General features: G+C 52.5%; 1 protein-coding gene across 27 annotated transcripts in view; it reads right to left on the reverse strand.

The window, feature by feature from the left end:
- Positions 1-616: 616 nt before the first annotated feature.
- NFASC (neurofascin) overlaps positions 617-26,298 on the reverse strand; it is a 177,347-nt gene continuing 151,665 nt past the window's right edge. For 11 of the 27 annotated variants that reach the window (XM_019711411.2, XM_019711407.2, XM_019711410.2 and 8 more), the window contains 5 exons: positions 22,603-22,767; positions 21,245-21,397; positions 12,894-13,025; positions 10,705-10,774; positions 617-6,893 (listed from right to left, as the gene is read on the reverse strand). In XM_019711411.2, the coding sequence (XP_019566970.2) occupies positions 6,662-6,893; positions 10,705-10,774; positions 12,894-13,025; positions 21,245-21,397; positions 22,603-22,767 (752 nt within the window). In that variant the 3' untranslated portion in view covers positions 617-6,661. Of the gene's footprint in view, positions 6,894-10,704; positions 10,775-12,893; positions 13,026-21,244; positions 21,398-22,602; positions 22,768-23,592; positions 25,539-26,298 lie in introns of those variants that run through there. The other 16 variants (XM_019711426.2, XM_074322288.1, XM_019711425.2 and 13 more) reach the window with 6 other exon arrangements.

Genomic DNA, 26,298 nt, shown 5'->3' on the forward strand with positions numbered 1-26,298 from the left:
TCTAGCCCCACATCACCCTGAGGAAAGGGAGGGGGTTACAATGCCTGGGGCCCCTCACTATTCATCCTGCCTGGGTGACGTTCCCCAGCTACTCCTTAGTGAGAACTAGCACAAATACAGCTCCCCTCAACCAACACGACCCGCTCTGTTTCTTTCCCTTTTCTATTTGCTTGTTGATTGAGATTCCTTTGAGTCTATTGAGAGGGGCTTGGTTTGTTGTAAGTAGTTTTAATTATTCAGCAATATGAAATGCCTTCTGTGCCAGGCACAATGCAGTGTTTCCCGTTTAAGGGCAGAGGGGCAGAAAGAGTAGTGGCTTTGCCTGTTTCTCTCCTTCCAGCATCCCAAACACGGCCGCTTCAATGGTGTGTGAGCGTATATACAGTTGCGCTAATTTAGGGGGGGTCTCCTGGCTGTACACATTCCTATCCCAGTCACTCTATGTAACACAAATTGTGCCGATGAGTTTTCCAGGATAAGACCAACTTCAAGATGGCAGCTGGTATCACAGAATTTGCAAAGTGTAATCCCAAGAAGAACACTTTGATGTGTTCCTGTCATTAACCTCCTGACATCCCTTTTGCACCTACTAAGGAAAATTAACACATGGCCAGAGTCCATTTTGAACAACTTTTATTATACGTTTAGTGTTCTCTATACAAAAGAAATCAGTTTTGTGTTTTTTTTCTTTTTTTTACAGTGATTCAAAAAAAATTCTGGATAATTTGGCCTTTTCATTGCTCATGCAGTCAGTTTATAAGTCCATGTATTAGGTGGTCCTCCACGGCCAGATGTCTGCCCTGCTGAAGGTCGTGAGACACCCTCAGAGACGCATCTATCACTGACATTGGTTAATGCAAACTAACTCGCAAAAAGGAAAGAACACGACGTGAGAGGGGTTAAAACAAGGTCTGCCATGGTGAGTTAAATATTTAACCAATGAAAAACACATCAGACAATTTGTGGGTGTGCACATGTGATAAGGGGACACTGGGAAAACATTTCCTTACTGAGAGGAACAAATTGGGATGGTGGGGGAAATGTGTGTTGGGGGGGCGGGGTACACGGCAAGAGGTCCTCCGGGGTCCAGCGTGGGTTGGGGTGGGACCAGGACAGAAGGCAGACGCGTCATAGGCGACAGGCTCAGCTCAGGAGGGGTATGAAGAAATTGGCAAAGAGCTGGAAGGACAACACTGACTGAGGATGTGGCATTTGAGGATCAGAAAAAGGGGTGGGGCAGGGTCATCTGATCTGCATCATTTTTGAAAAAGAAACAGAGCAGTGCACAAAATTCTGGATTTCTTTTCGCAGACTTTTGTGTTTATTGCTTCACTGAAGTCTTTACATGTGCTGAGCTCCAGCCCAGCAAATCCCAGGGTGGCACAGCTTCTACGGGCGCTGCTGCCCTCCGCAGCCGGCGGCCAAGGGTGGAGTGGTGAGCGGTCGTCATGCCCTCACTTCCAGGGGCACAGCACGCTGGCGCCCGATGTGTTATGAGCAGGAGACAAGTCTGGGCTTCACAGTGACACATGGCAGACACCTCATCACCCCTCTCCTGGCTTGGGTCTGCCCTTAATACCACAGGTTATCACACACGGACTGATCTCCGACTCAGGAAAATCCTTTGTCTGTCATTTTGGGAAGATGTGGGAGAAGTGGTAAAGGAATATGAGAGGTGACCCAGCAGGACAGGGGTCAGGACACCCCTGTTTCAAGAAGGCAGCGGGGGTGAGAAGCAAGGACACTGGACAAGGAGTCGGAGGGCCCGAATTCAAGCCCCTCACGTTGGTTTACTAGCTGTGTGACCCTGGGCAAGTCCCTTCACCTTCCCAGATTTTAGTGTCATTGTCTGTACAATGAGTCATTTCAATTAGATCAGCTTCGTGATTCCTTCACATGATGAAATCTGAAGCGATCCTAAGCCAGACACCTTTGTAATATTTCATTTCCATCCTTATCATTATGGAACGTCCGTTTAATACTAACACACTGACAGAGGAGCACTGGTTTTGAGACACTGTTTAGTGGGGTCTTGTGGCTTCCCTGGAGGGTTATCCATCCTTCCTTTGAATCCTTCTCTGAACCTGTCTCAGGAAGGTCCATTCTTAGCAGGGGAGGGAAGGAAAGCGTGCTGCTCTGGCTTGGGCTGGAAAGGCTGGGGACAGCTGCGAGGTCGGTCTGAACTGCCATGGTCACCGCTGCCTGGTTTAAGAGAGAAGGCTGCCCAGGAGCTGGACTCTGCCCAGAACATTGAGTCTCCTGGTATTTCAAGCTCTTTGTTTCATTGGTTTGACTCCTGACTCCTCTGATTATTATTTTTTTTTAATCAAAGACCTCCAATATGTTATTCCTAAGTCACCACACAAAGCTCAACCAGATCTACAGGGTGATTTCCTTTTAGCGGACCTGTTTGGCAGGGGCAGCTGGTGTGGTGACCGAGGTGTCCCAGGAACCTGCTGCCCTCCCACTGAGAAGCGGTTCTCTGGTACCAGCCCCGCGGACCAAAAGCTCAAGGAGCCTCACCTCTTCAGTGTTACTGAAGTAGCCTTGCAAAGACAGGCAAAAGTGTGTTAGATCCCCACTCCCTCTGTCACAGGGCTGTTTGTAAACGCTCTGTGACTTGGCTCTGATTCTGCACTGGGCTCCAGGAGCCTTATAGAGCCATTGCCTGTATTGTTACTGGGGAAGGTTGCCTCTCCTTTGTATCAGACTTGTTCTCTCTTGGTTTTGCCCTCCGAAACCACCCAAAGGGGGCCCAGCCCGGGCAGTCTCTTCTCCCTGCCCCAAGTTGTGCATTGTACCCCAGGAAGGCCTTTGCGTCTCTAGCAGGCCTGGGTGTAGAATCACCTTCTCCAAGACAGTGTCATAATCTGTAGGGTTCCCCCTGAGGTGCTGCCCTGCAGTGGGGACTCGGTCTGCGGTGTGTGCCCCTGTGTGGGTGAGCCCCTGTGTGGGTGCTGGCTGTGGGTGGGGGAGGCAGTTCCCTAGCTGGGAAACCCACAAATATCCTCGGATCTGTCTCCACCCCTTTGCTAAAGCCAACTGTGTTCAGGGAAACTATGAAAGCACTGTCTGGGCCCGGGTGGCAGACACCCCTTGCAGGGTGAGCAATGTTGGCACTGGATGCTTCTCGGACAGGGGACACTTCTCCAGACCTTGGGACTTGCCAGAGAAGAGGTGACCAGATATCCACAACCTCTCAAGGCAAAAGCAGTGCACAAGAGAAGGAGCTGGTCTGGCTTTCCCGTTGGCCTAAACTCGGCCATCTCCTCACCAGCAAAGTAAGACAGAATGGGTCCCGTTCTCTGTAACGCAGGCAAGGGGGAGGCAGCTGGCCCCTGGCCCTGTAGTGGTGTCTTCCCCACACTGGCCTCCTTTCTCCCTCAGGTGGGCCCATGCCCCTCTGTGGGGGAGAGATATTCAAGGAGGGACTAAATAGGGGAGACTGAGGCACCAAAATACAGGTAGGTTAAGCCACTTGCCCAGAGGGGCAGAGCAGAAGCTCAGGAGGCAGGACTGTCCCTCAAATGCCCCTGTAGGTTTTGATGCCGTCTTGCCCAGCCTTGTGGACCCAGTTCTCCCTCTGAAGCTTCTCCCTTTGAGCCTGGGGCCACAGGTGGCTTACATGCTCAGCGTGCTCCCGATCAATGCCACTGTGTCCCAAGACTCACGTCCAGGACTGTCAGCCCGGAGAGGGCAGGGGCTACACACGACTCTTCACCGTGGTAGCCATGGCTCAGAGACTGGCTTGCACTCAGTGTTCAAAGTATATATGTGCTGAGCAAACCACCAGACAAAATGAGGGCACAGGGAGCCACAGCTCTTCTGGCCAAGCACATAGTGGGCTCACAGACCAGGCAATGGAATTTCTAGTCACTATGAGATGACCCACACTTTTTCCCTCTGACCCCCTTGCCAGAAAGGCTGAAGAACCAGTGGTGTCGCCCCCACTGGCATCACTGGGGTGTCTGGGGCGGTTGCTGGCGAGCCCCAGCTGGCAGGGAAGGTGGCAGCTCTCCTGCTGAGCTGGGTGGACTCTGGCCTGGGCGCCACGGAAAACGGACTCTCTCCCTGGAAGGGCCCCTCCCTAACCTTAACACTACAACCCACAGATCTCGCTCAGCACTTGCCATCTTTGCTTTGGGACAATGTGGTTCTTCAGGCCTGGGTTTGCTCTGGCCTGCCAGGAGGGCTGTGATGGCGTGGTGGTGTGGGCAGCCTCATGATAGGGCTGACGGCGCTGTCGTCATACATGACGGGGGACGGTACAGAGCCTGGCAGGACATGAACAAGGAGCAAAGACAGGCTGAGGAATCACCTCTCCCCAAGACCCTCCCCAAGGGCTTCTGGTAGCAGAAGCCCTCCCCAGGTCATCAGTTGTACAGCAGACCTTCTAGAGGCACGGGGAAGGGTACAATGACCTCTCACAGCCCTTCTTGCCCTAAGAGACTGTTTTCAGTGTAACAAGTTCACTAGCGTGTACAGCGCAACATGGACTCAGGGCCTGAGAAAGTGGCCACCCTGCTCAGATCCAGTGTTTGCTGGAAAGGCCAGTCCTTTCACTCAGCTCACAGGCATACTTCCTGACATACCCGTCGGGGACCCTGGGCCTAGGTTGCAGGAATACCCAGCTGTGTCCAAGAAGGTGTCAAAGGACAGCCAGGGGAGGGGACTTGAGCTCACTTCCCAGCTCCCTGCTATTCACCTTGTCCCCTGTCACCATGAGAGAGCTGCCCCTTGGGCTTCCAGGAAGCAAACCTAGCCATGGCTGGGGCCCAAGGACGTTACTTGCTCTCAGGTTTAAACAATATAATTGGCTCAGCTCTGGGCTACGGTTTCTTACCTGCAGACAGAGTATGTGTATCTATGGGCTTGACCTTCACTGACTGGTTACTAAGTGATGCAAACATTGCTAATACCTTTGCGGCTCAAACACGTGGCGAATGATGCTTTAATAAAATCTCTAAAGGACACAGCCCTGTCCCTGCCCAGGACCCCTGGCAAGCAGCTGGAGGCTGAAATCACAGGCTGTGTCTGTGGCAGGTGGCCCACTACTAGGGTCAGCTTCCCCCTCCTGAAACTGATGCTGCAGCAACAGCTACAGGGTTACTCTTAAGCTCACGATCTCTCTCCTCTGAGGCTGGGTACCTTTGGTTTCAAAAGTGGATTAGGTAGGGTAGATGAAGGCAGCGCCTTCGGTCTCTGAGAACTGCAGGTCTGCGAGTGTATCCATCTGGGGCAACAGCTTGCAGGGCATGTGTCGAGTGGCTGCTTCTGATTCTGCCGTGATGTTTGCATAGGCCGCTCCGTTCTCCTTGAGACAGACATTGCTGGAGGCTTCAAGGCTTGTATGGAGGGGCTGGGAACCTGGGAACTACAGGGACAGATCAGAGCTGCATAAGGCATTCGAACAGCACTGAGTCCTCCAGGCCAGGCTTCACAGCACTGCTGGTGCAGTGTCCCCTGATACGTAAATACCTGGAAGGAAGGACACACTGGCTCAGCGTTGGGGCAAGAGGGCCCCATCCACAGTTTCAACGTCATACAGAACTGACCAAAGAGATGACACTTGCTAGAGGTGAAAGGGGGAGCAGTACTTTACACCCCTAAACACACCAGCAAAACTTTTGCAATACAGGGTTCTAGCTCCTTGAGGGCAACAGTGTAGACCCCTGACCAGGTGGGGGGCACCCTCCACTCTGGATGCAGTGGGTGTGGCCCTCTCTCCTATATCCTGGGTTTCACTGATGAGGAAACCCAGCCCTCTTCTTCTCTTGAGGTGAGCACGGCTCCCCAGGGACCAGATGCCTGATTTTCTTCTGCTTGAGGTACATGGTCACTGGGGTTGAAGTCCTTTCCATCAGTGTCCACTGCGGTTCCTCAGACTCCTTCATCAGCGTCAGTGCCGCTTTTGTCTCGGACACTCTGGAGGAAGGGGCAGGGTACGAGCGAGGAGCAAGAGGTAGGCCCACCTCCCAAATGAGCCAGAGCAAGGCAAGGAGGCCTGCCCGCCCTATCCCTGCCAAAAATACTGTCACTTTCCAGAAAGGAGCCAAGCCCAGCTTAGCAACTGACAAGGCTGAGGCGGATGGGTCGCGGGCACGGGCAGGCATGTGGCGAGAAAGGCATCCTTCGGAAATGCATTGGCCCAGCATGGTTTGAATACTGCACCTTTTCTGTATGTTCTGTTACAGACCAATCCTTTTTGCCTGTCTTTGCAGTTTTCTGGGAAAGAATCCACCTATTCTTTTTCCAGGGAGAGTTCTTCAAATGGAAAAGAAAATGGAGACATTGGGTCTGGAGGGGAAGATGCACAAAGCAAAAATAAAAGAGTGAAAAGGATCAGAACAGAAGAAACTGGTGAGTGTGTGTCAGAGGTTAAGGGCGGCAGTGTGGGTAGGAGGCTCAGGGTGGTTATCAGGCTGAGCACGGGGCCCGGGCTCCCTCCAGCTGGGCTTGGCCGTGGCTCTCGCTCTCCCACACAGGTGGCTCCCAGATGTGGGGGGTCATTGGGAGGGGCTTGTGGTTGGCTGGGTGGTCAGTGGTCCTCACAGCTTGGCAGACCCCCATGTTGTACCCTTGTCCCTGAAGGTGGTGGTAGCTTCATGTCCCCCTCTCCCCTCCTCCTACTTGCAAAGTAGTGGCTTTGCCTGGGGGGCTGTTAGGCCAGAGAATAGATGGCGTTGACGGGTGACGTGGCCTCTGAGCTTTCGTTGCCCTCAGTCTCCTCCTTGTCCTTTTTGACTGTGTACTGGCCGATGAAGGAGCCGTCCTCATTGAACTGACCCTCGCCGCCCTCACCATAGTCTACCAGGCTGTCATCACTCTCCTGCTGCTTGATGGTGCCGTCCAGGGATGTCTGGCTGCCCTGCAGGGGCTTGTTGTCCTCGTCACTGGCCGGAGAGAGACAGAGAATCAGGGCGCAACCCAGCCCAGTGCTACCCAAACCCAGGTGGGATGGGGCCGGATACACGCTACATGCGACACACAGTGCAGAGAGGACAGGACCTCAGGGACCACCCAGGCCAGCCCTCCCCTGTCCAGCCAGTTCTGTAGAAGGGAAACTATGGCCTGGAGAGGACAAGCCGCTTCTCCAAGGGGAGGTGGCCCGTTGGTGCAGAGCTGGCACAGGAGCCCACACTTGCAGACTCCTGGTCTGCGGGCTCCTCCTTGAGGCCGGCTCCTCTCCGGGGCGGGGAGAGGCAGCAGATGGCCACCCTGATGAGGCAGAGCCCACTGCTGTGAGGCCAGGCAGGATGGAAGTCCTCGTCGCAAGTCTCTTACTGTGTGGTTCTGTGGCCGTGGGAAAACCTTCTCATTGGGCCTTCGTGCCTCCACCCAGAGGGGTTGGGCTAGTTTGACTGTCATCTGTGACTGTCTACAAAGGCTCTGCCCTTGACAGAAAGCCAGCATCTGGGCCTTACAGAAACAAACCTGTGCCCTGCCTCTCCCCTTCTCTGTCTCAGTGTTGTTTCTCTCAGCTCTCTATCTGGTTTATCTACAAACAGATGATGTTGCTTCAGGCCTGGCAAGTGAAAGAGGAATTCAGGAAGGAGGGGTGTGCCAATAATATGAGGCCAGCCACTTGAGACAAAGACTAGCAAGGACGGCTCAGAGGGGCCTGCCCAGCTCCTTCTGAGGCCCCCAGGTCCTGCCCGTAAGCTCCTCCTGTGCAAGGAGATCTGGGAGGCTGGCGGTTAAAGTGGCATTCTGCCCACTGTGCCTGCTGTGTCCCCAGGAAGTGACACCCTGAGTGGGCAGGGCGTCAGCTCAGGCACCACATCCCTTCCCCTGCTGGAAAACTCTGCCCTTTAGGCTCAGAGTGGGGTCCAGGTGCTGTTGGCCGCACTTCAGAAGGCAGATGAGTGAGTTCCCAGGCAGGAGGCAGGAGGACCAGGAGTGAGAATCTGGGTCCCAGTAGGCGAGACCACAGTGGTGCCAGGCAGTCTGAGCAGACATACACCGCCCTCTTCTCTGCTTTCTCCCCCCACCTCCCACTTAGTCCTTCCTGGGGGTGCGAGAAACACAGGCCAAGTTGCCATTATATCAGGCAGTTGTCCTGGCTTCTAACAGCAGCGCTGGGCAGACAGCTGTCAGGGGAGTGCTGTGAGCCAGAGCGAGAGGAGCTGGGCAGTAGTAGGTGGAAAGCTATTAGCGCCCCCACCCCACACACACACGCTGAGTGAAGGGGGCTCCATTAACAGCCTGTGTTCTCTGACGGCAGTGCTCCGGGAGGGAGAGGCGCCCTGAGCGAGGGAAGTGGGTCTCCAGGGCTTGTGCAGGAAGCGGAACTCATCTTTTGAAACCTATCAGATTCTTTTTTTTTTTTTAATTTGAAAATGTAATTGGCTTTATTAAGCGATTCATGAATTGGGCCACATCCCATCTAGCAAGGAGACGGGCATTCAGAGAACCAGCAGACTCTGATTACCAGGCTCCGTATCCCAACTACCAGGGTTTTCACATGCATCCCCCCCCCGAGGGCCTCCACCCCACCTGCAGGAAGAGGAGGATTGTGTTTAAGTGATTTGAGGGCATTGGTCAGTTAAACGCAACGGCTGGACAGGGAAGGGATGGCCCTGTGGGGTGGGAGGCACAGGGAGGGGGCTTTAGTGCGCCAGGTTTTTGAGGGGAAAGGGGATCTAGGTCCGGAAAGCACCTTTCCTAAGGGAAGCCTGAATGAAACCAGATGACTGGGGAACCCTGGCCCAGCCCCCTGTCTGCCTACCTTCCAAGAGACCTTTGAGGACCAGGTGGACAGACAAAGCAGAGGGAAGCAGAGGGAGACCCGCCAGAGAGATGCTTCGGCCGCCAGGCCACAGAGTGGAGTGGGGTGAGCCATGTCCCCTCGTCCCCAGGCCTGTCCCACCCAGAAACGTGGTTTTCCCTCTGATGTATTACTCTCAGCCCTTTCCCAGGTTACGACTCTTGGACTCATCCCAGCAGGGGCTTTAGGATGGATGCTGCAGAACCTAACCCTCCCCACCCCCAGGCAAAGCTGAGGTGTGTGTGTGCATGTGCATGTGGGGTGTATGGGCCATGCATACATATCCAGTCTCAACGTCGGTGGGCAGCGATGAGGTGGGGAGGAGGCAGAGGTTTTGCCTACCAGTTTTAGAGTTTAGGGGAGGAGAGGTACCTGAGGAAACAGCTTCTCACAGCGCAGGCTGCCTGGCCCTGTATTTGAGGTGGTCCTCACCCCTCCTGTGGCCGCACTGAGGGTCTGGGAGCGAGAAAGCCCCGCGGCCTTTGGAACTGAAAACCAGGGAACAGCTCTCAACTCAGGGGGTGGCGAGGCCCCACTAGGGGTGCTGAGGGTCGCCAGAGGAAGGGCCTCTTGTGCTTGCCCTTTGGGAGCCTCATGCGGCTGTTGGGACTGGATGGATGGACATGGTCCTTGAGCCGCCAGACGGGCTCCTGTGTGGGCAGTGGCTCTGCCGCCTATTGATCTGACCCGCTTGCCAGGCTGCTGATGGACAGAGTGGCGGAGGCCCAGGATGAAATAAGGAGAGGTCAGAGGAGGACACGGGTGACCTGGTCCCAGACAGTGACTGGCTGGGGTGGGGAAGGAGGGCTCTGATGAGAGCATTTCCTCCCGCCCAACTTAGTCTGGGAATGAGACCTCCATGACCCACCCTGTATTGTTCCTTAACTCAAAATATACTTGCCATCAAAATGGACAGATTACCACTTTGTTAAGCCAGATAAGAAAGCTTATCTGGGGGCGGCCCGGTGGCTCAGGTGGTTGGAGGGCTGTGCTCCTAACACCCAGGTCGCTGGTTCGATTCCCACATGGGCCAGTGAGCTGTGCCCTCTATAGCTAAGACTGTGAACAATGGCTCTCCCTGGAGCTGGGCTGCCGTGAGTAGTCGGAGCTCGGAGCTCGGAGCTCGGTGTGAGCTGCTATGTGCTGCTGTGGGCTGATGTGTGCTATTGTGAGTGGCCGGCAGCCAATGAGAGCGGCCGGCGACCGACTGCCTCAGCGGGACGGGGTGGGGGCACAAGGCTTATAATACCAGCATGGGCCAGGGGGCTGTGCCCCACAACTAGACTAAGAAACAATGGCTTAAAAACCAGGGGTGGGGGCAAACAAAAAAGGCTTACCTGGATCTGAGAAAGAGCACAGGCGGAAGCTGGGCTCCTGGCCTCCTCAGCTCTGCCACTAACTCACTAAGCGGCGAGTGTGGGAGTGTGGGGCAGGACACTTCTCAGTCTGGGCTACAGCCCAGAGATACTGCTCAAGTTCATGAAGAAAAGGCCTACACCCCCTCCCCCCACCACTGCCCCTCATCACTCACCTAGTCCATGCTTTATGACAATACAGCTTCCCTGGGATATTATCTTAAGGGGTGGGGTGGGGTGTAGGCAGAGCAGAAGCTGAGGATCCAGGGCTCAATTTCAGAGAGAAAGCGTGGAAACTCATACACTTTAAGGAGCTCAATGAATCTGCATTGTGCAGGTGAAGGCTGAAAAGCCTCTCACAGAATGAATGTGAGTCAGGCTGCGTGGGGGCAGCCTGTCCGGCACAAGCAGGACGAGCAGGCAGAGGGGACAGCCCGATGGACGATGGGCGAGGACATCAATACAGTGGCCTCTCAGCCAAGTCGAGCTGCTCTGAAGGGAGGGTGCGACCTCAGGGACAGTGAGGACAACCCACCCAACGGGATGCACTACGTGTGAACAGGGGCCAAGGAGACCACGCACCTGTAGTCAAATGAACCATCCTCTTCTTTGGGGTCTTCAGGGCCAAGGGGGACATCCTTCTTTTCTCGCACTTGGTCAACAAGAGAAGCAAAGACACAGACACGATGACTGAGTACGTCCCTGCTCTGCAGGGCTCTGACCGTACAGCCAGAACACGCCACCTTTGGGTTCAGTGACAGTCTCTCTTTCAATAAGGCACCATCGATATCTCCCTTGTTCTGGCTTCCCACATTTAATCAGTTGCCATGTTAATTCTGCCTCCTCCTCATCGCCAGGGGTTTCTTACATCTCCACTGACAACTACATTGTCCTCCCACCTGGCTCCCCATACTTGTCCCAAAACACCAAAGGAATGCGATCCTTTCCTTGGCACTTTTCTTATTCTGCTCTGCATTATAATGATTCGTGTGTTTTTCTTATGTCTGTGACAGAATGCCAGTTCTTTCCTTGAGGGTGGCGACCCTTGTGTTTCTTCAAAGCTCCTAGCCGAGTGCCTTGGCAGAGAGGACACTGCATACACACCCTTGGAATGCAAAGTGCTCACATAGCTGTGACTTCACTTGTTTTCATGGCTCCCTTTTCCTATGCCTCCTCTGTGACTTACAAACACCCATCAAGACCCTGTCTTGTTTTGCTGTGACCTTCCTTCTGAGCCAGCTGAAATGTCCTGGAAGAGATCACCTTTCCTTCTAGAATCCTTAGCACACAGCACAGAACCTGGCACACAGCAGACACTTACATGAATGATTCTTTACGTATCCTTTTTGGGGTACAATACAGGGTAATAACCCCCATTTTAGGGGACGGAAAACAGGCCGTGAGTGGTGAAGAACATGTCACGTGACTAACTGGTGAACTGAATGAAGTCTAGAGTGAAGACTAGAGCCCAGGCCTCCTGGTTCTTGGTCCACTTGTCTTTCTAATGGACTAGGGGTTCACCCTGTTGCTGGATGGACAGAGCGAAGCTATGAGAACTGGAATGGGACACTTTCCACTAGGCAAAGGAAGGCTCAGAGTTCATCTGATGAATTTTTCAGGTGTTCCAGTTCCACCTGGAACAGAGGGGTGAACTCAATAAGGCTGCCCCTGTCCCTAACTCTGGCCTTGTCTTACAGAAGAAAGACAATCCCAACACAGCACAGCAAGCTGAAAGAAAGCATCATTTACCAAAACAAGAATGTTAATCTCTTGCCCTCTCATACAAGGAGAGGCGTACCTGTTTAGAATCCTAGGGTCTTGAGGGTAAGTGGACAGGGAAAGGAAATAAACAGAATCTCCTCTCTCTGTTTTAGGGGGGTCCTGGAAGAGGATCAGTCCACAGAGATGGAGAGAAGCAGGCATTTGGGGAGCACAGAGTGTGTTTGGCCAGTGGGGCTTTGCGGGGCAGGGAGCAATTTCATTCTGCAGCCCAGCAGGATTTCCACTCTCAGGGTCATCCATTATCCTGTCTGCTGTCACCCTACCCACCCCATCGCAGACAGATGGCTTTCTTGCCCATTTGAAAAACAATCAATATTTCCAGAAACAGGAACATCAGAGGTCTTTGTCCTTGACCTTGGTGTGTCTGGGCTGGAAGATCATGAGGCCCACAGAAGACAAACGGCTCTTGGGGACGCTAGGGAAGCCCAAGGGCGTCCCTATCAGTGCAACCCGCCCTTAGCCTCTGCCTGCTGCTCACTAGGAGCTTCTGTCCTCTGTTAGGGTGTCTGTGACGACGTCCTGGTCCCGCTGAGAGCCAGGCTCGCTCATGGCTGTGCTTCTCCTGCCCACACTTCTCTCCTCACTACATTCTCTCTCATGGTTAGAGAAAATGCCTCTCCTCCTTTCTCCCTCCTTAGGACACAGGATTCTAATGAGATTCAGACTGAAAAAAAAAAAGCCCATTTACCGAGCAGATGGCTGGTGAGTCAAGGGGAGGAAGCTCGTTCTTACCAGGGGCCCGGGCTCCTTCCATCCCCTCTGGAGCTGCCTGGACCACGCCATCCACCCACCTCAAGTGAACTTAATTAACTCAAATGCTTTCTGGCAGCTCTAAGAGGCACAGAACAGGCAAGAGGGCGGTTTTTCCAAGCTTAGCAAGGTTGGGCTCACTAAGGGAACAGAGTCCCCCAGATCTGGCAGGGGACCTGGTGACTCACAGGAAAGACGGCTGGCCAGTCCCGTAAGCCCATGCGTCTGACGTGTCTTACCTGGGTACTTGCCACCGCGACTCCTCTTGATGAAACAGACGATGAGCAGGATGAGCACCAGGAGGGCGATGGCACACATGAGCCCAATGAACCAGCCCTGGGTGGCGATGTCGGCCTGGTTGTTCGTGTAAGCTGGGGGGGAGGGCCAGAGCGAACATGTGAAGGGCTTTGCATGGGAGGAGGCAGGGAGGGAGAGGGAAGGGAAGAACTTGAGCTACTTCACGTCCACGTTCCTCCTGCTGCCTAAAGCTAGCACCTCGGTCCTCTGGCCCAAACTACCCCGCTATACGGACAAAGAGAAAATGATTAAGGAGCCAAGGTCAAAAGGTCAGAAAAGAGGCAGAGGAAGGGGAACAAGGAGCACAATAAGCAGCAGAAAGCTGACAGACCCTTTAGGAAGAGGCAGTTTCCTAAGGACGAAGCATGGCATTCTTGCAAAGCACATCCTGGTCACAGCCTGGCAGGGATGGTGGGAAGGCCAGCAATTGGCGACTGAGGTGCGATTTCCCATGAATGAGCCCGGGGTGAGGAGACGGGCCCTGCATGCTCCCAACCAGGGGAGGGGCTGTGGTCACGTTGCAAACACCCATCCTAAGAACACCGTCTGGGGTCTGCACAGGCCCAGAGCAGCAACCTTGCCCACTAGCATGGCTCCAAAGCCACCCAGGCTTCCTGGCAGCGGGTCTGGGCAGGGTGCAGCTCCAGGATGCCCTTGCTTTTTCGTGTCTCCCCAACTGGACTGTGCGCTCCCTGACAGCAAAGACAATACTGGGTGGGTACCCCCAGATGGCTGGTGGTGAAGTTGGGGCTGGGGCCATGCCTTCAGTGCATCCCATGCCACTTGAGACCACTTCCACAATCAAAGACAACCCCTGGTGACTGTGACAAGCTGACTTGCTCCCTCCCTCCCCTCGTGACAGTGAGTCCCTCTCTGTCCCTGCCTGGGATACATGGAGGATCTGTCTCCAAGTGGGCAGACCCCTGTGTGATTTGAGGGGCATGTGGGTGAGCCTAGAGGACAGGCCCTCAGGCATCATCTGATGGTGTCCTGGGTGACGCAATGGCTCGGGATGGGGTGTGGGTTGGGTAGGACCCACTTGCCATTCTCCTAAGGACTGGAGAACAAAAGCAACACTTCCTGAGATGCAGACTGCCATGCAAACCAAGACTTGGAGAAAAGGATGGATCAGCGGACCAGAAGAGACACAAAGTAATCTGGAGTCAGCTGAGTGGGCCCAGCAGCCTCTGGGAGAACATGGGGAGCTCTGAGAGCCCCTGGGGCCAGAGCTCAGGCACGGGGCTTCCTCCAGGGGAGCAGCACAGGGAGGGCTGGTTCTGGGGCCCTGGCTGTGCTCCGGTACTTTTTTTTTAATCACAGCAGGTATCTGGAAACAATCCCACCCTTTATTCCTCTTGGGCAGAGACAATGTCTTTAGAGCCCTCCCAGCACCCAGCCAAGGGCATTGCACCGAGAAGGTCTCAAACATGGTGAAGACTGATGAACGAATGCTGCCATGCTGTCCGAGCCTGGGCTGCCCATGTGAGCGGCAGCTGAGTTCTACAGAACATGGCTGTGATTGCCCTGACCTAAGCACGCTGTGGGGGAAGGTCCATTCCTGCTTCCACTCCCGTTCCCACAAACCACCCCCACACAGTGTCAAAGAGATCTTCCTAAAACCCCACATAAGATCAAACTGCTTCCTGCTTTGACCTCCAGTACATCTCATTACTATTGGGAAAAACCTATGTTCCTCATCCTGACTCGTCAGGTCCCAGTAGAGCTGGCCCTGCCACCTCTTTAGTCCTGCCTCCCACCACTCTCTCCTCACTTTCTATACTCCAGCCGCACTGGCCACTCTCATTCCCACCTCAAGACCTTTGCATCTGCTGCTCTTTCTTCAGATGGTTGTCTCAGAAAGCCATCAAAAGATGAGAAAATCATCTTCTCAGAAAGGTCTTCCTGGACCTTCCCAGCTAAAGCAAAGGCCCTCTCCCCGATCCAGCCACTCTCGGAGGGCTCTCATTTATCTTTTACACAGCACTTGTAACCATCCGGACGATAAAAAGCTGTCCCCCTTATCCGCTGGGGCTATGTCCCAAGACCCCAGTGGATGCCTGCAACTCGACAGTGACTGTTTTTTCCTATACTTACATACATACCTATGACAAAGTTTAATTCATAAATTATGCACGAGATTAACAATAGCTAACGATAAAACAGAACAATTATAACAATATACTGGAATAAAAGTTACATGGGTGTGGTCTTTCTCAAAATCTTTATTGTCCTCACCCTTCTTGTGATGTGAGATGATGCAACGCCTGCGTGATGAGGTGAGGTGAGGTGAGTGACAAGCGCAGTGACTTAGCGGGAGGCTCTACTGACCTTCTGACCACACCTGAAAAGGAGGGTCACCTGCTTCAGGTGACCCTGGATCACTGAGCCGTGATGAAGTTGATGGTTGGATGTCAGGAGCAGACAATGTCGATGGCTGGGGAAGGTTAGTATTTTTGGATTGCAGTTGACGCAGATAAGGCAGGACTACTGTATTACCGCTACTGTGTAACAGTTTACGCTTATAAGCACTTCCTGTGGTGCCAGGCACTGCTCTAAGTACCTTTCTACACGTTCTCTAATTTAATCCTCACAACAACCCCATAGAGTGCTTTTTTATTATCATCCCTATTTTACAGGCAACGAAACTGAGGCAGTGAGGTTAAGTGACTTACTCAAGGTCACAGAGCTACTAAGTGGTAGAAACGTGACCCCAGGCTGTCCGGCTCCAGAGTCTGTGCTCTTTACCACTTTCGTCCTTCCACCCAGGAAGTAAGCTCCTTGAAGAAGGGACCGTCAGGTTTACTGTTCTCTCCCCAGAGCTGGCACAGAGCCTTACACACAGGAGGCACTCAATTCACATCTCCTCAGTGGATGAACCCTCCTCTTCCTTCCCTCCATTCAGGTCCCTCACCCTCTCGTGGCCTGACGGGGCCTCTGCGAACCTTACACTGCACTGTCCTGCCCGGGTGTTGCCCATTCTAGCACCAACTCAACTCCCAGCTGGGGGTCTCCTTGGCGATGACTGTGTTTTTCTGCCCTTGCCATGAGCCCTTCTGGAGGAAGACGCAGACGCAGGCCATCCCAGGTTCACTATGTTGTACTTCAACTGGGCCGTCACCGCTGCCTGGCTCTTTTTACTCATCTCTTACCGTCCCTCTCAAACTGCACCACCCCTTCCCACCACCGTCCTCCCAGCCTCCACAACCATCCTTCTCCGTCAGGTAGGGTAGGTTCCCCTCTCCCCGCTGAAGCTACTCCGCCCTCAGTGGTGGGACCCATGCCTCACTTTCTTGGCAGTTCAATCCTGAACGGATTTCTGCAAACTCTAGTGTTTTCAATTTCTTATTCTTTGATGTCTCTTCCTTTCTGCTGTTAAATATGTTGGAGCTTCCTGTATCTTAAAATAAAAACCCGTGAAGAACCTGCCAGACTTTTCAGCTCTAGCTCACGCATTGTCCTTTTGTAAGTAACCTCCTTAGTCTTCCATTGTCTCCAGTTCCTGCCAATTGCTTTCTCCACCCCCAGGAGGCCAATGTCAAGCCCCTTTATACTCAAGAGCTTCATCTCCCGTCATAGAGTGGATCTTTCCCAAACCTACCTCTGTATCACTGACTCTTACCTTCACTGTCCTTCAGTCCTGACTGTCCAACTGGCAATCCTTCTATTCATTTCTCATTGTCCCTCCAGCCAGTTACACACTAAGCCCAGTGCTTGCTCCAACCAGCTCCTTGGATGGTCCATCTGCTTGAAATTCAACATGTGTCTTCCCGCCCGCTGCTTCTGCCGGTGCCTTCCCCATTCTCCCCATCTCGAAGGACTAGCATTTCTCCTTCCAAAATCTATCCTATTCACCTCGGCTCCAGTCCACAGGGGCGTGGGCACCCTCTGCTTACCAGATCCAGAGGACACGGCACATTATGTTGTTCTGTTGCTAGGACACTTCCATCAGGCCTGGACTTCCAGGAGCTCCGATCTTCCCCTCCCTGCATCTCTGCCACCCTGCCTCAGCATCTGCACTGCGGCCCTTCCACATTCTACCCTCCGTCCTGACTTTCTCACTCCCCCAGCTCACACCAATCTCTGAACTCCAACTTCACCCTGGTTACTCCACACAACGTAACATTTAATTGCTCTGTTTCCTGGGTCCGGATTTCCAAGATACTATTAAAGGTTTGAGAACAGGGGACGCTTTGAGCCCCCAGTCCTTAGTACGATGCTGGTCACATAACTCGTCAGTGACTACTTGTTGATTAATGATCAATTTAATCCTAATACAATATGGTTAACCTGGAATACTGCTTTAGTTTCTTCCCTGATACCAGCTAGGGGACCCAGGAATACTGGCCTGACCATGAACTACACCTGGGCCCTGGGATGAAGGAATCACTTCAACTTGTGTTTGGATGGTGATTCCCACCTTTTGCAGACACTGGTTTGAATGTCTGCAGTGGCCTGTTTGCTCCACCAGCTTCCTGACGGTTGTTCTGATGCATCCTGACAAGTGTCTCTATGAGACTCCCTTTCTCTTGGGAGAGAAAGGCACAATTCCAGGGAAAGTGACTATATGGGCAATTTAGAAAGCAAATGTAGCTTTCCATTCCTGACTTTGCCATGTGAAGTTCAAATGCTACTGCCAGTCCTTACCAAAACGGTCAAAGAATTTTTTGTGAAGTTTGGATACAGAAGGCTGTTCAAAACTAAATGGGTTTTGGGCCAGCCCGGTGGCTCAGACGGTTAGAGCTCCGTGCTCCTAACTCCGAAGGCTGCCGGTTCGATTCCCACATGGGCCAGTGGGCTCTCAACCACAAGGTGGCCAGTTCAATTCCTCGAGTCCCGCAAGGGGGCTCTGCTCCCTGCAACTAAGATTGAACACGGCACCTTGAGCTGAGCTCCCAGATGGCTCAGTTGGTTGGAGCACATCCTCTCAACCACAAGGTTGCTGGTTCGACTCCCGCAAGGGATGGTGGGCAGCACCCCCTGCAACTAAAATTGAACACGGCACCTTGAGCTGAGCTGCCACTGAGCTCCCGGATGGCTCAGTTGGTTGGAGCACGTCCTCTCAACCACAAGGTTGCTGGTTCGACTCCTGCAAGGGATGGTGGGCTCTGCCCCCTGCAACTAAGATTGAACACGGCACCTTGAGCTGAGCTCCCAGATGGCTCAGTTGGTTGGAGCACATCCTCTCAACCACAAGGTTGCTGGTTCGACTCCTGCAAGGGATGGTGGGCTGTGCCCCCTGCAACTAGCAACGGCAACTGGACCTGGAGCTGAGCTGTGCCCTCCACAACTAAGATTAAAAGGACAACAACTTGAAGCTGAACAGAACCCTCCACAACTAAGACTGAAAGGACAACAACTTGACTTGGAAAAAAGTCCTGGAAGTACACACTGTTCCCCAATAAAATCCTGTTAAAAAACACACAAAACAAACAAAAGAAAACACTAAATGGGTTTTGTAACTATGTATGGTGATGGAGGTTAACTAAACTTATTGTGGTGTTCATTTTACAATATATACGTATATCAAATCTTTATGTCATATACCTAAAACTAATAAATACTTTCTGTCAATGATATCTCAATTAACAAAAACACCCCAGACCAAGTGGGATCTGGGGTAAGGTGGGCTCAACCTGGCAAACACGAGTCCCAGTGCCTCTTACTCTGGACTAGAGGCCATATTTTGTGTGCCTTCCACACCACACCTACAACCTCACTCAGAAACAGATGAGTCACCTGCAAGGCAAACTGTTCCCATGACCCCTAACTAACCAGGAGGGATTTGGTTTGGCTATGGAAGAGAGGCAAGTCATTCAAGGTTGGCAGGGGAATTGTATTTCAGAAATAAGGATCGATGAACAAATATAACAGGGATGGACTTTCTTCAAATGCAGTCTGGCTGGATTGCTCTCACTGAAGCATCAATTTACACCTCTCCATTCCCACCTCACCCATTCTGGGTTTCTCCCAAACACAGCAGAAAGAGGCTGACTACAGTTAGTTTCCCTACTATCCCTCCTTGCAGCCTTCCTGAGGTCTGCCGTGGGTTGCTGTCTGTCTTGCTGGCCCACTGTCAGCACCCACCACACTGCGGCCTCACCTCATCCCACCCACCCAGGATGGAAGAGCTGACAGGACTCCTGGAGTCCAGGGCTGTGGGTTTGTAGCCCCTCGGGCCTCTTTGGCTTCAAAAGCTTCAAGCAGGTGATTAACTTCCTCTGTGGGAGCTTTAGGCGAGGAACCAGGGAGCCTGTCGGCATTCCTAGTGGTTTTCTTCCACTTCCTTTCTGAACCACTGTAGCACGTTTAAGTCTGTGGATGTCAGCGATGGCCTGTGGTGGCCTAAATGACCACTGGTCAGGCAGATCGAGATGCTCACAAACTCTTGCTTTGATGAGACACGGGGACCTGGGGGACTGTGTGAACCTGGCTCTGGAATCCACCCATAGGAAACAGTGTGTAGTTTTGAAGGATCTGAACACACCCACAGGCACACGTGAACTTCAGAAAGTGACAATCTTTTCTTTCCCTATATTTCCACATAATAATTTCCATCCTGCTATCGAGGTCAGTGAGTACTATGTGCTCAGAGCTAACTAGGGTCCTAAACCTGCCTACTCCAACCTGCAATGGGAGGAATCAGGAAAGCTTGGAAGTGCCGAGCGTCTCACCTGCACTGGAAACAAGCCATCAGGATCAGACTCTCCAGATGAACCACAGGAAAGAGAAATTACCATTTGAGTCAATGCTCAGAAGTAGATGATCAGTTGCTTTCCCCGTCCTGCATATTTACCCGAGGGCAGGGACTGGTCCTTTTCTCTCTGGCTCTTTCTCCCCAACCCTCACCCACAGCTCCAGGCCTTAGCACCGGGAGAAGTCTCACTGTGAAGCAGGCTGCACTGGCTTCTGCAGCATCCCGAGGCTGGAACTCTATCCTTGAATCTCATCCTTGCTTCCTGCCTCTGCCCTGGGCTCAAGTTTGTTAAGGAAGCAACATCAAAACATGCACTGGTGAGCAACAGCTTGGGACCCCGACTGGGTCACAGTCCAGCCACCTGCTCCAGTCGGTCAACTGTCCAGTTCCCTTGCCTGGCTCCCAGGATAGCCTGGCCACTCACAGACATCCTGCTTAAGTCTGGCTAGCCTCAAGCAGGCAGCTGGACTCTCAGACTCCCTGAGTTTTGATGGCACGGACATAGGCAGGCGAGGAGGAGGCACAGAGAGGAGGACAAGACGCCCAGACCAGGAGGGAAGAGGCTAGAAGGGGTGGAGTGAGACATTTATACAGATGGGCAGTGACTCTCAAGATGCAAGCTACCAGCATCAGCCTCACCAGGCCAGGTGCAGGAAGAGGAATGAATAAGTCAACGTTCAGAAGTTCATATAAATCAGTGGGGTTTTAGAGTGTGTGTCTACTAACTGCATCTGATTAGGGTATCCCTGGGGACAGGGACTGGTGCTTTTCTCTGTCTCTCTCCCAATCCCACCCTTAGCCCCAGTCTAGTTTTAAAGATATACATAGACAAGCACGTGCCTTCATGTCTGTAGATTGCCAACCATCCTGCCTACCAGAGATTTCTGAGTCTTCTACCTTTACTGGGCCCCAGGTGGCCTGTTCTTTTGGCACAATGAAGATACGTCTCCATCCATAGCTGGAGCCCCTTCAGAGACAGAACTATTCTAACACTGAAGAGCTTCTTCCTCTCCCCCAGCAAGACAAAGGTCAATGACTTTTAAACCATCACAAATGCAGGACAAAATTTAAACCAAAACAAATCCCAAACAACTTGTGTAACACACTTCGGAATTTTTAACATATGACAGTGGCAAGGCAGTGACATACATGCTGATCCTCGGTTTGATTCCTGGGGAGATTTCTGGGTCAATGGCCTTGGATGATCCTATCCCCTAATCCCTCGGGGAGGAAGCAAGGCCCTGTGCCCCAGGCTATATGCAAGTCCAGCAGCCCCTAGACTCACCCGCACATACACAGCCCTTCTGCTGAAGCACAGTTGGGGCTGGGCGGTCTCCTCGTCCTCACTACAATCCCTGTTTCCTTCTGACTCCCCACATGTTCCCACAGGGTCAGAGCACGGTTTTCTCTCCACTGTGCATGCACTTCTGGCTCCTCTGGTCTTCCTGGGAGCCGCAAAGTATACGAGCGGAGACACACCATGCAAGGTGGGGAATGGGTGGGGAGGGTCTTCTTTCCGAGCAGAGACAAGCAGGAAGCTGGGAATGAGAATGAAATGCCCATGCTTGCAGGGGATGGCCAGGCCAGACCCCCTCTCACCTGCACTGGTCATAAAGGTGGTGATGGCACTGCTGACGCCCTCGTTGTCCCGGGAATAAACTCGCAACGTGTATGTCATCCCGGGAAAGAGGTCTGTCAGCTGTATAGGCTGGGCATGAGCCTTAACAGGGACAGTTTTTTTCGTATGGTTGCCTGGGGAACAGAAACCTTAGTCAGCCTAGGGCCAGGCAGGAGTTGCTGCAAAGGCAGGGCTTCGGTTCCTGCCACCTGTCAAAGGGGAAAGGGCCAGGCCAGCATACAGACCAGGAGGTCACCAGACAACTCCATCACCAGCCCTTCCTCGCAATCTCTTATGTGATGGCGCTTCAGCTGAGGACACCGTTTCTTCTCGCCACAGCCTCGGTGATAAACATATTATGACCTACTTCCTTAAACTCTCAAGGTGTCAGCCAAATGCTGTTATCCTGAAGAGGGTCAGAGGGCCAGTTAGCACCCTTGATGGTACCTGGAGGTGAGATACAACCCTGCTTCTCTTCTCTCAGTGTGGGGAAAACTCACACATCAGGAGAAGTGGGTGCCTGTGTGTCTGGGATGTAGCGTGAATGGTGGTGGCCGGAAGCTGTAAAAATACAGACCAAACTCGGGATTTGGATTCTGTGGCCGTGAATCCCCTCCGACCACGGAGAACTAAGTAAGGGTTGTCCTTATTCTTTTCTTGGAGCTCTTCAGGAGGCCAGCCCAGCCGGGTTAGTTGGCTTACTTGCTTACAGCACATGCCAAAGAGGCCTACACGGTGGGCCTGCCCCCTCAGAACAGGGGCCTTCACTCAGAGAAGGCAGATATCCTGCCACACTCTACAGTTTAACAGGTCTGTACCTGTGGTCTCAAGATCCAGCAAAGTGTGAACAGCTCAGTTCAAGCCACCAGCTCTCTGAGACAAATGACTCTAGTCTGTGTCTCTGACTGTGGCCACGGGTGTGCCTCTGTGAGCAAAGCACAGTTGTACCCTAGGTCTGAACTGGCCCCACCTGTCTAGGGGAGACATTAGAAAACATGGATTCTGAGTTAAGGAGATCCATGCAGAGGTGAGACTGGACTCCCCTGGGGCTATTCGGAAGCCTCATCCCGGGCAGGAAGTAGATGGAGGGCCCCATTACCTAGGCCCTCGCCAGCACGTAAAACCCTAGACCTCACTAGTGGCTGCAGAAGCCCCTGGCTTCTCCTGGAGCCTGCTCCGCCCACCTCACTGCCGCCTGAATGTGTATCGATTTCCTTAAGTCATAATTAGGCCAGGCTAAAAGGCCTCTCTGAGCCTGGGGAGTTCACAGGATCCCTTTAATGGCATCCACGCTCCCCGCCGCAGCTCCGCCACCACCACCCCGCACAGCAATGCTTACTGTCAATGTACTCAACCACAAAGTCAGTTCCGGGCCCGAAATTGTGCTTCCAGGTGACGTTGGCCCATTTACTGTTGGGGAGCACCGTGACGTTCCATATGGACTGCTCGTCGGGGGCTGGTGGGCAGGTTAGAAGAGGAGTTAGTGGTGAGGAGGGAGGCAGCGCTGCAGACAGACAGACAGACAAACACACGTGGGCGGCCAGGAAAGGGCAGAGTCAGAAATGGCTGTGCACAGGGCCCGACAGAGCTCCAAGCTGCAGCCTTGGTGGCCAGGCTAGAGGTCCCCATTCAGGTACGAGCAGGTGCAGCCCTGAGGACCCGTATGTGAGGGCGGGCAGGAAACTGTCTCTCCACACAGGTAGGGTGGGAATGAGAGTGAGTCTGGATCCACACCACTGGAGGCGTTAACCTCGGCTCACTCCTGTTTTAGACCCGTCATGGCTGTGACGGCGCAGGGAAAATGGCCAGGAAAAAGCCCCGGTGGCTCAAGTGCAGACAGAGCGGGAGAGATGTGCCCACCTCTTTCCCTTCAACTACAGACATTCTACAGGAAGGAGAGGGTATCTTTCAGAGCCACTTGAGAGTCATAATAGATTTGCAGGAAGGACAGGACCAAACATGGGAAAGCCTTTATAGGCTCATGAAACTGGAGGAGAGTGGTAACCAGACTGGTCTGAGGAGCCTCTGGGGTCATTCTTGGTCACTAAAATCCTGGATCATGTGGAAAACGCCCTCAGGTTGTCTAAGGGCACTTGGGGCCTAGAACCCCAGGATTCCAAATAGAGACAGGACGAACCCTTCCTCTCCCTCCCACGGGCTCACTGGGACGAGGATAACTCCTTCTTGACACCCACTCCTCAGTGGTCCAGACACCAGGAGAATCCTGTTTTGTTGGCTTCTCAGCACTACATACAGTCTTAGAGGTTTGATCTCCATGCAACACAGAAGACATTAATTATCTAGTTCCTATGATCTGGGAGCTACTTACTCAAAGCTATCATGCTGTCTGAAACCATAGCCTGTGGACAGGAGAATGGTGCTAATCTTCAAACGTAATCATTTTTCAAGAGTCCCAGCAGTCTGATTACCCCATTTCCCAGCAAAGATTTAATAACAGAGTACTAGCATGAGGCCTTGTATTTCAAAGACTTTACAAGTATGGCTCCTGTATATTTTATTAGCATGCAAGGGGGCACTGTCACCAACTCACTTGTCAAAAATAAATGGAGTCTATTAGTGATGCATGTAGTCATTATCTATTTGACATGTGACTGAGTCTGCAGGGCTGGGGAAATGATAAAAGATCTGGTCTTCACTTCAAAGGAGTGCCTTCTCTACTACAACCTTGTCAGTTGCTGGTTGCCCCAGGGGAGTATGACTCATGTTAGGTGAGACACCAAGAAAGAGATCCCATTGATAGCCCTACAGGGCATTCTCCATGGGGGAGGGCAGAAGGTGGGCTTCTTTACTTATCTGCCAGATGTTTCCATTGTATTGGCTGCTTTACCACCCCAATCTCAGCTCCGTGGACTCTCATGGCTCTTGCTAGGGGGAACGATTTATGATTAGTCATGATTAGGGGACTTGAGTTTCCTCCTTCTCAGGTCTGGGCACTGGAAATAGCCAGAGAATTTGGGTTTAAGCAGTTTGGCCACTAATACAATATTGACCCAAATCTCACTGTCTTATAGGTCAATGAGATTGGGGCACTGTTGGAAAAGGTCAAGTGATGGGAAACCAAAAGGATTTAAAGGTGGGAGTTGGAGGAAGGCACTGCCATATAGAGAGACCAGGTTGATGACCACTAAAGAACTTAAAAGGGCAGCTGGTTGGCTCAGTGGTTGTAGCTCGGTGCTCATAGTACCAAGGTCCCTGGTTCAATTCCCACATGGGCCAGTGAGAAACAATGGCTTGATATGGAGCTGAGTAGCCAGTGGGTGGCTGGTTTGGTCAGTGGTTAGAGCACAGTGCTCATAACACCAAGGTTGCCGGTTCGAGTCCCACATGGGCCAGTGAGCTGCACCCTCAACTAGAAAAAACGACTTGACTTGGAACTGAGCTGCACCCCCCATAACTAGGCTGAAAAACAATGACTCGACATGGAACTGATGGGTCCTGGAGGGACACACTGTTCCCCAATAAAAAAATTTTTACAAAAAGAACTCAAAAGTTCCAAGAGAAGGACCAAGAAGGAGAGCTATTGGCTACTATTGAAACAAAAACGGTTTTAAGTAAGGTAGGGCATGGATTATTCTGCCGACTCCTAGAATGTGAGAATTAGGGAGACTCCCTTGAAATCTGAAAAAGACAAGTTAAGACAAATAAAAAGTCCCATTTTGCCTCAAAAAAAACCCAAAAACCTAGGAAACATTTTGTTCTAAGATGAAAGACATGATGAAGATGAAAATTCATTTTAAAAGTCCTGACATCAGAGCTATTCTGCTACATTAAAGGAAGTGAGGATGTTTGAGGGTGTCCCCGAGCTCTAAAGATAAGATCAGGGGCATGGCTAGGCCCTCCACTGTGTCCCCGCAGTTAGAAGTTGGGGTGTTAGTCCGTGGGGCTAGTCCCACTGGCAGCAAGGCCAATCTTTCCAGAGGGCAAGTAACTGCTGGGGAACAAACTCCACTCCTCTTCCTCATTTTGGTGCATCTCTTCTGTGAACACAAAGCATTCAAGTGGGACATGTAACCCACTTTAATGCAAAAGATGTCTCACTGTGGGGTCCCAAAGAATACCCATCACCAAAAGCTGGTGGCAGCTTCTAATAACCTAGCAGGTTTCTCCTCAGCCAACTTTTTCCTAACGTGTATGTTGTTTAAATTCTAGCTATTGCACCTTTAAAGCAAATCACTGTTGTCAAGGTCTAAGGAGCATCAGGTGGTCAGTCGTGTATCCCTCGTCTCCCCTTAAAGCTCACATCACACCGGGCAACTGAATTAGAGAAAACACAGGTGGATCAGGCCTCCATCCGCATTCAGGTGTTGAGAAGTGGGGGGAGTAGGACACAGTGAGGCCTAGGAAGGTGAAGGGACTTGCCCAGGAAACAGGGGGTCGACAAAGCTACAGCGGCTGGAAGAAGGTTCTGGGCGCTTCCTGTCAGCCCTCGGGCAGCAAATGCTGATTTGAAAGCTGGCCTGTGGGCTCCACAAGCTAGAGGTCCTCCCCACCATGGTAACAAGGGTTTGATGCTCGGTTCTTAGAAATATTGCTGGATTCCCAAGGGGTCTCCTAATGCTGGAAGAACAGAGCTGCTGCTGGTCTGGCTGCGTGATGCAGGAACAGCATATGTCCAGGCTCAGCAGGCCAGCTCTGGGATGGATTCTTCCCAGGGGTCTCTAGAAAGGCTGCGATTTTCCCTCCATGTGTGCATCTGAGGGCCTGGGGAGTGTTACTGGAAAGAACCACAGAGCACCTTCGGGCATTATGGGACTCCCTGGAAATACTGTTTCCTGGAAACGAACTTTTAAAACAAGTCTGTAAGTGTGACTTGTGGGAGAGGGGCAGGGAGGAGCGGGGTTCTGGGAACAGAGCTGCCTGGCATGGCCAGCCACTCTGCACGCCTCAGCCCTCTGTGCTGCAAGGCTGGATGAGACATGGCCGGGTCAGGGAGCCTACTCAGGATGGTTGTCGAGTGTCAGGCCCCTCTACTTCCCCACACACTCTCCCCACCAGAACGTTCAATCCCGAGTTG

This window comes from Rhinolophus sinicus, linkage group LG17 (genome assembly GCF_036562045.2).
Source record: "Rhinolophus sinicus isolate RSC01 linkage group LG17, ASM3656204v1, whole genome shotgun sequence".
In the NCBI taxonomy this organism is placed as follows: Eukaryota; Metazoa; Chordata; class Mammalia; order Chiroptera; family Rhinolophidae; genus Rhinolophus; species Rhinolophus sinicus.